Source organism: Phyllopteryx taeniolatus, chromosome 6 (assembly GCF_024500385.1).
Source record: "Phyllopteryx taeniolatus isolate TA_2022b chromosome 6, UOR_Ptae_1.2, whole genome shotgun sequence".
NCBI classification, from domain to species: Eukaryota; Metazoa; Chordata; class Actinopteri; order Syngnathiformes; family Syngnathidae; genus Phyllopteryx; species Phyllopteryx taeniolatus.
The window spans coordinates 10757812-10773556 of NC_084507.1; the positions used below are offsets into that span (position 1 = coordinate 10757812).

The window sequence follows — 15745 nt, forward strand, 5'->3', positions numbered from 1 at the left end:
TGACAAACAGGTCCTAGGTGAGGGACCAGACAAAGCACAGCTCAAAGACCCCTTATGATGACGACAAACAATGGACTCAGGTTTCCCTTGCCCGGACGCGGGTCAGCGGGGCCCCCCTCTGGAGCCAGGCCTGGAGGTGGGGCTCGAAGGCGAGCGCCTGGTGGCCGGGCCTGCACCCATGGGGCCCGGTCGGACACATCCCGAAAGGGTAACGTGGGTCCCCCTTCCCATGGGCGCACCATCTGTGGGAGGGGCCATAGGGGTCGGGTGAAGTGCGAGCTGGGGGGTGGCCGAAGACGGGGACCTGGGCGATCCGATCCCCGGCTACAGAAGCTGGCTCTAGGGACGTGGAATGTCACCTCTCTGGCAGGGAAGGAGCCGGAGCTGGTGTGTGAGGTCGAGAAGTTCCGACTAGATATAGTCGGACTCGCCTCCACAAACAGCTTGGGCTCTGGTACCAGTCCTCTTGAGAGGGGTTGGACTGTCTTCCACTCTGGAGTTATGTAACTAGATAGATATAGTTATATAATTAACCCTTTTAAAAACAAGTCATCACAAACATCATAATGGCTATAAAGGTGGTAGTCGTCTGTGTAGAAGAAAAAACTCCTTTCTATGACTTTTCTGCATGTTTGATGTTGTCAGCAGCCAATGGTGTGAATGTATGTGCTGTGCCGAGCTGGTAAATGATTGCTAGTGTTGGAGGAGCTGGACAGAAAAAGGGAGGAAGAGGCCAGTTGGAGAAGGAGATGCTGCTTTTGGAAGTGGGGCCTGCTGACTTGGAAGCTCCCTGACGTCATGTTGAAGCGCCGCGTCTTCCGAGTAAGGAATGCTCTGCTGAGAGAGTGCATGGCCGAGTTCTTGGGGACCTTTATCTTGTTGGTGAGTTTACATGGACCTGGTCTTGGAATGGGATTTCACATCAGCTATCAACTGGCGTGGTACTCACAAAGTTGTTTTACCCTTGACACTTGACATCACATTATCATGTGATATAGTATAGTATTCTCTGCTAATACCATGCCGTAATGATGGAAGTTTTGACATAAGGGCAGTCTGAGTGGATGATTAGTAAGACCTTTGTGGCAATGCCATGGCATCGTTACCACAATATTGCTTCCATGTCTATGATCCTACTTCGACTTTCCTATAAATGATTCCTAATGCTGCGATTGGCTGGGGACCAGTTCAGGGTGTACCCCGCCTCTCGCCAGAAGATAGCTGGAATGGGCTCCAGCACGTCCACGACCCTAGTGAGGATAAGCGGAATGGAAGATGAATTAATGAATAAATGAATGATGATGATAATAATAATGATAGTGATACATGATATTTCAACATCTACTGTCAGTGGGTGACTGAGTAAATATTAGAACCTTTACATTTTAACATTTTACTTTATTGTTGCTGACCAATGTACACAATTCTTTTCAAATGAGAAAAACTCCATTATATTAATGTAATGGGGGAAAAAAATGAAAGTGGGAAAATTTGGAGATTGTTGCACATTGCAACATTTGTATTTTTTATTTGCTCATTTTTCTCAAGTTATTTAATTATACTCACCATGATCGTGTCTAAATTTTAAAAATTATTTGTTTTGCATTCAAGATATCACAACAGGAAGGTTAAAATAAAAGGTTAATCGCTAAATAAAAATATACATATCGTTACTGTTGGGCAGCAATCTCATGTGTCCGACCGAATATGGTCAATTTCAAATTTTTTCACGAATCAATACTAATGGCCAGACCCCACGTGGTCTGTTATTTTTACAAATTGTTAGCCAATCCGAAATACAGAAAATAATTTGAGAGCAAATCTGTTAACTTTCTTGGACACTATAACTCCACCTCTTCCTTGATACGGTGGGAGCATCACAGCATTATGTTGCCTCAAGACTAAACGTCTGGATGTTTTTCGACAAAAACGAATGAAAATCGTTAGGTTCGATACATTTGAGTAGGCCTGTTTTGTTCAAAATTGATAGCTTCAGACAAGCCTTTTCCCTCGTCGTGGGCTCGGGCGCAAGCACAGACATTGGTCAGCACGGCTGGCAGCGGCAATGTGTCCGTAATATTCTCATCAATGACAGTGTCATACATTAGCAATTTTTTTACGAATTAAATTAGTAATTGTACATGATCATTGGTAGGTGTTGTGTTGATATCAGTGTGCAACTGTGTGTGATAGCAATATAATGTATAATACCAACTTTCATGATGCATATTTTGGTAACTCAAGCAATATGTTTATTTTTATTGTTTTATTTTTTATTTCCTGAAAAGTAGTGGCTTTGGAAATATGAAGATTCCACCCGATAGCAACGATATTTCTACATAGATATAAAACATATTTTAGATAATATATTTGTATTATATAAAAGGATTAAACTCACAAAATTTGATGTACATGGTCGGGAAATGTCTTTTGGGGGGAATTCAGTCATTTCTCTTCATTTTTGTAGCACTTGCAATCCACATTATGGTAAATAGTTTTTTGTCTTGGGACTATTTAGTTTCTCCTTTTGTGTATTGTTTTGATCGTCATTGTGGACTGTATGCCAATATTAGGCCATTTTGCAATGGAGTCACTGTGTGAAAGCTGAATGAGCAAATTTTTTCTTTTTATTCCTCCACTGAAAGGAATCATGGATTCAGACTTGAGCAATAGAATACAAATTGTCGTAGTGAATTTTTAACAAAATATAGGACCATATCTCTGTGACATTGATATGACATGACCTTCAAGGACCTCTAAAAGCTGCTTGGGGACATATTTGTGTGTTATCTGGGGACGGATAACATGTCATTTATTTTTTCTACTTTCATGTGCCGCGAAGCTTTTTGGCTGCTCGGCGGCAGCGCAAGTGAAGACCAGCAGGGAGACCAAAGGCCAGTTTTTGTCGGTCAACATGTCCTTCTCAGTGGGCGTGATGTCGGCCATGTACCTCACCAAAGGCATCACAGGTACTGTACACACATTAAACCTTTCTGCGCACTCATGTTTAAACTACTGTATACAATGCAAGCACCACCCAGATGAGTGTAAGGTCCAACAGTGGCATTAAAACACTAATGTGACATCGCCCTCTCTTTCTCCCGCTTTCACTGCTGCATATCCAACACGGTGCTTCTGCAGGGGCCCATCTGAACCCGGCCGTAACGCTCAGTTTCTGTGTGTTGGGCCAGGTGCCATGGAAGAGGATGCTGCCCTATTGGCTCTCCCAGGTTCTGGGAGCATATGTGGCATCGGGGCTTGTCTACACGGTGTACTATGGTCTGTCTTCTGGCTCTTTTGTTACTCTAGGAGCAGTGACGTGGAAAGGGGTGTGGGCTCGGGCATCCAACTGAGAGTTTGGTTCATTGGGCAAAAAGTCCAACTCCCTCCCCCCCAAAAATGCGGTCGGTAATTCGCGGATTTCACCTATTGCGGGGGTTGTCTGGATCCTAACCCCTGCTATAAACGAGGGATTGCTGTACTTGTGCTTTAATGCATGGGTTTGAATTAAGATAGATATGTGCTAGGGTAAAAAACATGCATAACAAAGTATGAGTAAAAACCTATTCCAATAGAAAATTATTCAAGACAATTGTAGTCACAAGATCTCTACTCCAACGCAACCTCAAAGTAACAAAATGTAGTAATTGTATGATAAGATAAAGCTTTAGTAGCCCAGGGTTAAACAACAGCAAAGAGCAAAGTGTCAACACCTGCTCGTCAGGGTAATAAAATAAAAAGTTTCAAAATACTTTATCCGGTTATTTAAACCTGCGATTGGATTGCGACCAGTCCAGGGTGGAGCCTACCTCTCTCCCAAAGTCAGCTCACCTTTGACCCTCACGAAGACAAGGGTGAAAATAGATGGATGGATTATTACAATAATAAGGATTTTTGTAATCAAGTTTCAATTATTGAATACGGTTAATTAAATGTAACTGTTTAATAAAAATAAACACTTACATTTATGAAAACGGATGTTTTAAAAATCAAATACAAATATGTAATATTTTTATTAAATAACTATAGTATTTAATTAAAATAAACATACATTCAATTATTAAAACAATAATGACTCATCAAAGTTTACATATCAAATTGTTAAATCAATTTGCAAAAATAATAATAAAAAAATACTAAAATATTAAATAAAACATTAAATCAATAATATTTGTATTGCATTAAAATATATGTATATGTTTTATTAGATTTAAATATGTAATAAACACAAAGAAAATACTATCCACATTTAATTAAATTATTAAAACACTAAATATTTTGAACAAATATAAATATGAAAACATGTAATAAACAAAGGAATAATATTTCGAATCAAATTAGGATTATGCAATAAATACTTTAGTAATTATTGGTGTTTGCTACTTATAGTATTTATACACTTATTAAATTAATTATAAATGTATCAATTCAAAATCATTTAATATTACCTTTATTAAAATATTTCATTAAAAGTAGAACACTTAAGAATATATTTTTTAAAGGAATGAATACTTTAGCTGGAGACTTTGGAGATTGCTGTATACTATTACAATATTAAGGGACTAGGCCACACACTAGCTTCCCACCACAAATGCATGTTAACTTTAGAGCTTACTCTTCATACTTGTAGAGGAGCTTGGAAGAAAAAAAAAAACAGTTTTTCCTTTGTCGTGCTTTAATTTTTTGATTTGGAACCTTTTCAGTATTTATATAATCACGTTTATTTTCCCTTGACGTTAGGTTCATATCCTTTTCTTTTTCCTTTTCCTTTTCTCAGATGCTATAATGGATTTTAGTGGCAGAGTATTGACTGTGTATGGACCAAATGAGACGGCGTCCATATTTGCCACATATCCCTCTAAGTATGTCACCTTGGGAAGGAGCTTCCTGGATCAGGTCAGTATATAGCAATACGTTTATACTGTAAATACATTATAGTATAATAGCTACTGATATTACTGATTTGAATCAATGACCACATGTGCAGGTAGTGGGCACCGGCATGCTCATGTTGTGCATCCTATGTTTGGATGAGAAGAGGAATACCCCGGCTCCCAGCGGGCTGATTCCCGCCATCGTGGCCGCGATCGTGCTGGGCATCTCCATGTCCATGTCGGGCAACTGTGGAGCGGCCATAAATCCCGCCCGTGATCTGGGACCTCGACTTTTTACTCTGACTGCAGGCTGGGGCTCAGAAGTGTTCACGTAAGTCCTCTATGCGATGAAATGCGATTGAGAAAGATAATGGTCACTGTCAGAGTGAACAATATTATATGTTTATGATTGTGGTTGCTGCATGTTCGTGGCTCAAGGTCTGCTCAGTGCAACTCGATTGTTCAAACGTGATTTGGAAAAAACATGGAATTTTCCGCTCTTCTTTTGCCTCCTCACAAAATAGTTGAAGAAGAAGTGAAAGGTTATCACATGATGACTTTAATCAGCAAGTTCCATCCAAACACTCATCTGATTGTGTTGACTTGTTTGTCATCTGCACTCGTACAGTCTCACGACCCTTCTGACATAAGTCAGCATTATTATCATTGGAGGCAGAAAGTTTTGAGGCAACTCTTGTGGCCAGTGAGTCTAATTGACCATGCCTGACCAATCTCTTCACTGATTGCACAAATAAATGGTCGGCTCTTTTGGAACAAACACAACACGGCTCTCAAACATGGCCTCATTTCGTCCGGGGCTGATGATGCCGTGTTTTGTTTTATTTTATTGTTATTTTGATACATACATACCTGACGATGTTTATTGCCGTTTTTTTATTCCCCTTAGCAAAATGTTGTCTCGGAAAACGATAAGCAGCAGAAACTAAATAACTAAGGTGGATAGACAGAGTAGAGACAGGAGCGAGACACAGCAATACAAAAATACTAAACAATAAAATACTACCAGAAAGGAAATATAACAAGCGCAGAAAAGAATGGTAACTAAAAAACTCACCCGTATCTGAACTAAACACTCTAGAAAAGACAAACACAAAAGGTTCAAGGAAAGAAACAGAATTTAAACTGCACAAGTTCAGAAAGCCAAGAAAAAGATACAAAGGAACAAGATCTAAATTACACAAGTTTGGCTGACACGACAAGAGTCATACACAAGGGCACAAAATCTAAACTATACAAGTTTAGAAACGAAGACAAGAAGTATGAAAACCGGAAACTACTTATGTGAGAGGTTGACGAAAAAGAATAATGACGCAGAATTAAGCAGTTTTTGGCCACATTTTCTGCTTTAATTCAGTGGACATTGTGCTGCTGCTTCTCGTGTGTGCGCCTTGGCCACATGGGACAGTATAAGGATAGACACGGAGACGGTCACAACTCCCCAGTAAGCTGCAAAAATATTCGTCATTCTGCGCAGAGGATAAAGAATGTATGCCTCTTGAGTATTGTTATATTGTCTGTCTCCATGTATTGCTTCACCATTTGTGTTCAGATATCCGTTGCTTAAAGGGTTAAAACACTGATGCTATTTGTTAGCACATCTATGAGCTTTTTCATCGTTTGTTAGCATTAAACTAAGCCGACTTTCCTAAGGAAAAGCTACGTTGTTGTATTAAATACAGAACAAATGATCATTTCTGTTTTACTTAGTTGGACAGTAAACTCCAACTGAGAGTAGAAATGAGTAGCTTGAAGCCTCTTAATTTAACAATTGTTCACCAGCTGCCAAACTGCCGCTTGTTCTTAAGAGCGTGAAGTTCAGTGCTACCATCAGCGCTCGTATCTAAAATTTTTGCTTGCATGTCAGAGCATAAAAATCAACCAAACGACTGCTTGTTGGGTGAAGGCACCACAGTACTTCCCTGACACCAATTACTATGCTACTTTTCTATTACCGAGATCTTAGGTAGGCACCATCTTATGGCCTCAAAGAATGGTTGTTTCTTAGTGTGCAAAAGAGAAAGCAAAGCAAAACAAAACAAAAAACGCGATTAAGAGAGGTTTTTTTTGGCAAATAACTGAAGCTAGGCTCCACAGAGGAAAAAAGCGACTCGGGGGATTTGTAAATAGTGAACTGCAAATAGGCAGCGGTTCTCTGTACCTCTCTGACCATGTCAATCGAAAGTTTACGTGATTACCTTTGCAAATGCAGATGTAATGAAGTAGTAGTATCCAGTATGTTCTTATCACATATATTGAATGATAATGAATGCAATGTCTTATCTTACTATATCTCGTCATACGAGTAATCATAATGTTGACTGTGCAGGTGTTACAACTACTGGTTCTGGGTGCCTCTGGTGGCCCCCCTTCTTGGGGGTGTTTCAGGTTCTTTCCTCTATTTAATCTTCATCCACTGGCACCTCCCCGACTCGGATACACCCAAAGATGTGGACACGCCCTCCATTGCCAGCGACACAGTCAAGCAGCCCTCAAACATGCAGCTGAATGGCATTGAGTTAAAGAAGTTGTCATTTGAAGACGTTTACGGAAGACGCTAACAAGCAGACATTTTTTCTGTCTTCAAGTTAGTAAGAAGACTTGTTGTTTTTTTTACATCATGCATCAATGAGGTAATAATGCTGTTTAATGCTGATTGGTAACAAAAAAAAAATGCTTGCAATATTTTTAAACGCATAGACAATTTTCAATTTTGATATTTTAGCAAGACACACAAAGTCAATGCACATGATTTGGCTTTGTGGGCCACAACAAATAATGTGGCGGGCTGGATTTGGACCCCAAGCCACCAGTGTGACACCATGATATACATATAAAATCCCAGTTTAAAAAACAAAACAAAAAACAGTCGGACAAAATAATTAATTCAATTTTGTTTTTAATATTTTTTTTATATTTAAAATTAAAGAAAATGTTAAACAAAATTAAAAAGCATACTTTGATTGAATTAGAATTGCCTAACAATATTCATATTTAATCAAATGTATTATTATTTTAAAATGTATGTTTTTATGAAATTACATTTATTTGAACTCTAAATCTATTTTAATATTTTATCTTTCCATGGTGTTTGAATTTAAAAAATGCCGTTATTAAACCCAAAAAATCTAATAAATATTGCATTAAATGAACTTCCTTTAATAACATTAATTACATTTTTGTATTAAATTGTTTACTTTCTATGCACAGTATGTATATGGAATATATCTTTGTGAGATATAATAATAATACATTTATAGTGTTAAATTTAAATTTTATACAGAATGTACTAATAATCTATTTCATTCAATGAATGTTATTTGATAACATATTTAAAAATTCGTATTAATACATATTTCTTGCAATGAAATTGATCCAATAAAATGACGACAAAATTGATAATTTCTCAGTATTTTTTTATACATTTTAAAAACACCAATGTCACAATGGAGACCCTGGGGACAAGTTCATATTGACTACTAAACACCCAACAATTACAATTAAGGCAAAATAACAAAAAAGCAACAGTTCACACCTCTTCTTAAAACTCATTATGCTTATAGAACAGTAGATGGTGTCACTAAATAAGACCGATTTCAAGTGCAAAGTGCATTTTTTAACTCAAATGACATTTTTTTAAATTCATAAATAAACGTGGATGAAGAAACAAAGTGTTTTAATAAATTAGGGGAAGCAGCGCAACATCATGGATGAGTTTCTCAAGCAAGGAAGCAGGAATATGGAAAAGAATGCAAGCTTTCCTCCCCCTCCCCTGCTCCATCATCATCATCTTCCTCATCGTCGTCATCATCCAGCATCTCCTCACAACAACTCACAACCTCATGGTGACCTCAGACAGCGTGAGGAGCAGCGAGGATGCCTCCACTGGACTCATTTCACTAACACCAACTTTGAGGAGGTACATTTGATTCCGGCTGCCTGAGCTTTCAGTGGATGAGGTTTTCCCTTTCAGCCTTCATGTATGATTGTTTACACTTATGTAGGACTGGGGATCACTGTGTGCGTGTGTGCGTGTACGTACAATATTACTACTTTGTGGGAATGCTCACAATATGGGGTCCAAAAATGTCTGATTATCATCAATATGTAGATCAACTTGTAGATTTTTATTTTAATATAAAAGGCATAGTCTGGTTGGAAATGACACAAGAAAGTGACATGTTGATGTGAATACAGTGATGCATTCAAATACAAGTGACCCGACTTAAAACGCTTTTCAAGCTACGAGATGTCGTTTATCAGATTTTTTTGGCTTTGAAGTGCGAGCAAAAATTCAAGAATACGACGAGCACTGAATGGTGGCGGTGAACTCAACGCACTTCACAAAGAGCAGCAGTTTGGCACATCGTGAGCAATTCTTCAAAAAAGAGGCTTCAAGCTGTTTATTGCCATTCGCAGTTAAAAGTTGATTGTCAAATTAAACATATGGAGTATTATTGTTCTTATTAAAAAAGCAGAATTGTTAATTTCTTTGGGAGGGAGTTTGGAACAGATTATTGGCATTTCCAATCATTTCAGTGAGGAAAAATGAATTGTGATAAGAGTGTTGTGAGTTATGACACCAGTTGGACACTTAGAAATTCACCAATTCAAAATTTTTGAAGTATACTGTATGAATTTTACCTTTTAGGCTTATCTATATCCATTTCCTATGCATAACATTTATCTCTACATTTAAGAGTTTTACTTGTGATCAGATATCTATGTCTTTGTCTTGATGTAGTGAAGCAGCATTTGGCTCATTGCCAAAAGTTATTTTCACATTCCCTGTTCTAAGTAAATGTAAACATGAAATGTTTATGATTATTACGACGCAGCTCATGTTTAGTTCAAGTGTGACAATGGTTGCTGCTGTTGTCAGAGGACATTGTATACTGCATTTCAGGAATTAAGACAAATCCTTGTTTCCCAGTGTTTATGGCAGTATAGAAACTATGTGTTGCGTTTATGTAATTTCATCAAACATACTGTTTGTAATGCGGCTGGATGCTTTGGAATGGGTGAGAGATGTGGATGGCTGGATTATTTCATGTTGTGTTTTCTATGTTATCTTTTTCTTTTATTTGTATTTTTATTTTTTTATTTTATTTTAAATATTTTGTATTTTATTTTCCTATGTTTTAAATTTTTATTCTTCAGGATTTTTATGTAGGATATTTTTTTTCTATAACTATCTTTCTATAACTGCATTTCTTTTGTCTGTATTTTTCTGCAACACAAAGAAAGCATTTTTTGGTTTATTATCACATCCCCTCCATCGTGTGGGTTACTTTCCCGACCCCTCCCCGTTAAGGGAAAAGGCACAAAACAGAAATACCCTGTTTAAATGTACTTTAGGCATGTTTTTATAACATTTACAGTACTTTGTTTATTTAAAAAGGGGCGGCACGGTGGCCGACTGGTTAGAGCGTCAGCCTCACAGTTCTGAGGTGCGGGGTTCAATCCCCGTACCTGCCTGTGTGGAGTTTGCATGTTCTCCCCGTGCCTGCGTGGGTTTTCTCCGGGCACTCCGGTTTCCTCCCACATCCCAAAACAACATGCATTAATTGGAGACTCTAAATTGCCCGTAGGCATGGCTGAGAGTGTGAATGGTTGTTAGTTTCTATGTGCCCTGCGATTGGCTGGCAACCAGTTCAGGGTGTACCCCGCCTCCTGCCCGATGACAGCTGGGATAGGCTCCAGCACGCCCGCGACCCTAGTGAGGAGAAGCGGCTCAGAAAATGGATGGATGGATGGAAGATCAATGGATAACACCAAAGTATTGTACAACCAATAGTGTTGTAACACTCAAATCCCGGTCTCCAGACCAGTTTCGAGACAACATTTTGAAAGTCTTGGTCTTGTCTCGGTCTCGGATTGGCCGGACTCAGGCAAGACCAGCATTGATTTGCTACTCTCCAACTTCATTAATGTGATGATGTGTGTGATAAAACAGCAAATACCTTCAATTCATGAGTTTATAACCACCCACCACACCACAACCTTCCTCAACCGCAAAGACTTAATATGTAAAAAAAAAAAAACATGCTACATTTTATATAATGTTATTTAATAGCACATCTGCCTCACAGTTCTGGGGACGGGGGTTCAAATCCCGGCCCTGCCTGTGTGGAATTTGCATAGTCTCCCCGTGCCTGCGTGGGTTTTCTCCGGGCACTCCAGTTTCCTCTCACATCCCAAAAACATGCGTGATAGGTTGATTGAAGACTCTAAATTGCCCGTAGGTGTGAATGTGAGTGCGAATGGTTGGTTGTTTGCGAATGGTTGGTTGTTTCTATGTGCCCTGCGATTGGCTGGCGACCGGTTCAGGGTATACCCCGCCTCCCGCCCGAAGATAGCTGGGATAGGCTCCGGCAGCCCGTGATCCTAGTGAGGATAAGCGGTAAAAGAAGATAGATGGATGGATGGATGGATGTTATTTAATATTTAATTGTTCATACCATTTTCTATTTTGTATTTATCATGTTTTTTATTTAGTGTATTTTGTATTTTTTGCTAATTTATTTTAATTCTGCATTTTAATTCAATTTAGCTTTTTGTATTTTTCAATTTAAATTATTTATGCAATGTTATTTAATGTGTAATTATATTTCATATTTTCACTTTTATTTTTTATTGTATTGGATGTTGTTTTTGTATTTTTCTTCAATTTCATTACATCATTTTTGTAAATTTTGTCTTTCAAATGTATTTCTCTTATTCTACATTAGGCCTATGCATTATTTAATGTTTTTATGCTTTTATTTGCATTTTTCTTTTTTTTAACAAAAACAAATTTGGTGTGGCTCAGGTGGTAAAATGGTCGACTCCCAACCCGACAGTTGTCGGGTCGATCCTGAGCCCCATGTGACCAAGATATTGAACCCCCAGTTGCTTCTTTTGTTGTCATCAGTAGGTGAATGTGGACAGTGTTAAAAGCTTCGAAAGTAGAAAAGTACTATAAAAGTGAAAGCCCTTTGAGCATTTCCCACGTAAATGTAAATGCAAGGATAAGGACTTGTGTGTGTGTGTGTAGAACAGCAAGGTCATTAGTGTAGCAGACATGTCTGAGCAGGAAGGTACTGAAGTGAAGTCTTTGTGTAAATGAAATTACTCCACAAGAGATGCACACTAAATGAATTAGGCTTTAACCTCATAGTTGTTATTTTTATACTAGAGGAGATGTCATACATTCACAAGGCACATTTTAATCTTGTAAATGAAAAGAAAAATCTGCCCAACCCAATGTAGAGTATTTATTGAAAAGGGTTAAGAATTTGTCAAAATGGGAAAAAAATGGTACCTTTACCTTTTAAAAAAAGAAAGAAAAGAAAGCATGATTGATCAGACAAAACAATTCTTTATTTTTTGATGGGATTCCAATTAAACTATAAGGCATGTGAGAATAGCACAATCATTAAACAAAACAACAAAGAAAATAATGAGATGATCCTTATTCAGTCACCAATATTTAAAAAAAAAAAAAAGGGCAATATTTCACAAATTCTGCTAAGGTACTGCATGTTAACCTACAGTATGAGCAAAACTGTACATTTGTAATAGTCTCTTGCAACTTTCCTGTCTGATTTACTGCTAAATATATGCATTTGTCACTAAAAAGAATTATCAACAATATGAAACATTTTAGGTTTAACTGTATTCATTTTGGCGGCACGGTGGCCGACTGGTTAGAGCGTCAGCCTCACAGTTCTGAGGTGCGGGGTTCAATCCCCGTCCCCGCCTGTGTGGAGTTTGCATGTTCTCCCCGTGCCTGCGTGGGTTTTCTCCGGGCACTCCGGTTTCCTCCCACATCCCAAAAACATGCATTAATTGGAGACTCTAAATTGCCCGTAGGCATGACTGTGAGTGCGAATGGTTGTTTGTTTCAATGTTCCCTGTGATTGGCTGGCAACCAGTTCAGGGTGTACCCCGCCTCCTGCCCGATGACAGCTGGGATAGGCTCCAGCACGCCCGCGACCCTAGTGAGGAGAAGCGGCTCAGATAATGGATGGATGGATGTATTCATTTCCAGTGAAAAGATTTTTCTCTGCGTTTTATTTGTGATCAGATAATAAGCGTCTTTATCTTGACATGATGAAGCAATATTTGGCTCAACGACCAGTCATTTTCACATTCCCTGTTCCAAGTAAATTCCTTGGACACAGTCATTCAATCTTCAATCTTTCGTTTCTTTTCATTTCTAAACCTGATACGTATCTGACTTTTAACTGGATGATGTCTGCGTCAGACAACGCCCGCTTGCTCGCACAGATGCTGACTTCTTAGTTCTTTCCTCTCTTGTATTACTACTAAAGGAGCAAGTTTTTAATGTTAGAAAGTGAATAGACAACACAATGAAAGACAAGATGAGACGAGCGACACTGACTGTGGAAGAGAAGAAACTGGAGCTGAAAGCCGATCGGTGGTGTGCAGAAATCAAGTCTCTCTCAGCAGTATTGATTAAAGGCTCGTATTGTGTTAGTACCTCACAGCTGGCATGCATTCTAAATTCGTGCCGACGAGACCTGGAACGTCTTCTATGCGCTGTCCTCCTGGGTAATGCAGACTCCTAGTGGTTAGCATGTATGCCTCACAGTTCTGAGGTTCTGGGTTCGAATCTAGGCTCCAGCCTTTCTGTGAGGAGTTTGCGTGCTCTCCTTGTGCTTGCGTGGGTTTAGTCCTTCCTCCCACTTTCCAGAAACATGCATGTTAAGTACAGTTACGACTCGAAGTCAGGATAGACCAACTTTTTCCACTGAGGGAAACATACAGGAAAATGGAAGGAAGTGGAGAGCCACATCATCTTCTTTTTGTGAAACACGATTAAAAAACGATCCAATATACCGGTGGTTAACATATGCTAAGCAGTTATATGTACAGGAACTCTAAGAAAGTCCACTTCTGAGTTTTGTGTTATCGGTAACAAAGAAAGAAAAAAAAAGCGTAATGCACTGTATCTTGTAACTCAACTTTATTTATAGAGCTATTTAAAAAAGAACCACAACTGAAACAAACTGCTTTACATGGATAAAATCAAACACAAAACAACACGAATAATAATAATACAAACATAATAATCAAAAATAAAATAAGAATACTAATAATAGTAATAATAATAATAATTATACATGAAATATTTGTTTTTATTGAAATATAAAAATATGATCGTAAAAACATAAAACCATTCAGGGACATCAAAACATTCCTGCAGGGCCTCCCCTGTGTCTTTTCTATTTGTTGTTTTCAGTTTTTAAAGTAAAAAAAGCCATCTTGTCATGTTTTTTAAATTATCAGCATGTGATATCATGTCATATTTGATTTTCTGCAATTAAATAAGTATAACAAATTATCATGAAACTTTTTTTTTTTTTTTACATTTTTCCAAAACTATTTTAAAAATATGTGTGAGATCTTGAAACATTCAACGTTTTGTACATTTCCTTCTATATTTAAAAAATAATAATAATAATGTGTTTTCGTTCAACATTTTTACTTTTCGTAACCTGATGTCGGCCATGTTTGAATTCCTTATTAGATTATGAGCCAGCTGGAAACTTTGGACACACCTGCTCTAACTTGTCCATCGGTATGAATGTGAGTGCCAATTGTTGTTTTTCTATATGATGTACGCCGCTTCTCGCCCAAAGTCATCCGGGAGAGGCTCCAGCTCACCTTTGACCCTACTGAGGACAAGTTCTATCGAAAATAGATTGATGATTGTTGTCCTCCAATCATGGCAGTTTTTACTTTAAGCTTCACGTGTTAAATCAATGGTTGTTCTTCACTAATCGTTGCTCACCTACAGTATCACGACCACGCATTGACAGATTTTTACTTACTGTTAATCGGTGACCAGTATTTTTCTCTCCTGTGTTTTTGTCTGTAGATATTTCCATGGGCCATAGCAGAAGCAAGGAGACAGCAGTGCGGAGATGTTTGCGGAGAAACCTCCTCCAGGTGACATATATAGTCCATCCATGCAGCCATCTTCCATAGTGCATGTCAAGAGCAAATCTTACATGAATAACAAAAATGCAAGACTATATGCCAAAGTGAGTGAACAGCTGCAAGAATAGTCAGCAGCATTGTATATAAAAACTGTACACAATAATAATCATGCTGTATATGCAGACGCAAATGGTAATTGTACATGAATGAATACTGTAGATAGAGAAGTGAATTAGAGCTGCACCAAGAATAGTCAGCAGCACTGTATTTACCCAAAAATGTATACATCTATGAATAAATAACAAGCAGTTGAGAATGAAATAAACACCAGCAATGGTAACTACCAGGACTGTATTAACAGCTCCACATGAATCAATACAATATACAGAACAGGGAAGTGAATGTGAGCAACAGCATGAATAGTCAGCACCATTGTATGTAGAAAAGAACTACATGTATCAATGAATAGTCTCTATATCAGCAGCTGAAAATGAAGCAATGCTATCCGCAGTGTATTTGTTACTATACATGAACAGGAACGTGACCAGCAGCAAGAATATTCAGCCGCAATATGTGGAACAAAATGTATACACATCAATTGATACTGAAGACGCACGCTGCGTTCAGGTGAAGTAGAGGACAGCACACTCCGCCCCCATCACCACATGCCACATGGGCTCCCGATGGTGCACCCTCACAAACTTAAGCCCACCTCGATGAGCCATCGTGCAACTTGATCCCCTAAGCCAAGGGCCCTTCGGTTACCTTGGTAACGTCCTTGCATATGCAATGACACAATGACTAAAGCTGACAGTGTTGTAATGTCGTGGATGAGGAAGCATATACTATATTGTAGTGCCACTTCAAGAACAGGCTACAGTCAGGAAGTAAATTGATGATGATGC

General features: G+C 38.4%; 1 protein-coding gene across 3 annotated transcripts; it reads left to right on the plus strand.

The window, feature by feature from the left end:
• Positions 1–298: 298 nt before the first annotated feature.
• aqp10a (aquaporin 10a) lies at positions 299–15731 on the plus strand. 3 transcript variants are annotated; one of them, XR_009789135.1, is made up of 7 exons: positions 331–882; positions 2843–2969; positions 3142–3279; positions 4778–4896; positions 4988–5205; positions 7222–7525; positions 8581–12464. XR_009789135.1 is itself a non-coding variant. In XM_061777605.1 (6 exons), the coding sequence occupies exons 1-6, from the start codon at positions 799–801 to the stop codon at positions 14795–14797; spliced, it is 705 nt and encodes a 234-aa protein (XP_061633589.1). In that variant the 5' UTR covers positions 299–798; the 3' UTR covers positions 14798–15731. The 3 variants fall into 3 exon arrangements, 2 of the variants coding, with proteins under 2 accessions (XP_061633589.1, XP_061633588.1); XM_061777605.1 differs by lacking the exons at positions 7222–7525; positions 8581–12464 and adding an exon at positions 14779–15731 and having other exon boundaries at positions 299–882; XM_061777604.1 differs by lacking the exon at positions 8581–12464 and having other exon boundaries at positions 332–882; positions 7222–8007.
• The last annotated feature ends 14 nt before the right edge of the window (positions 15732–15745 follow it).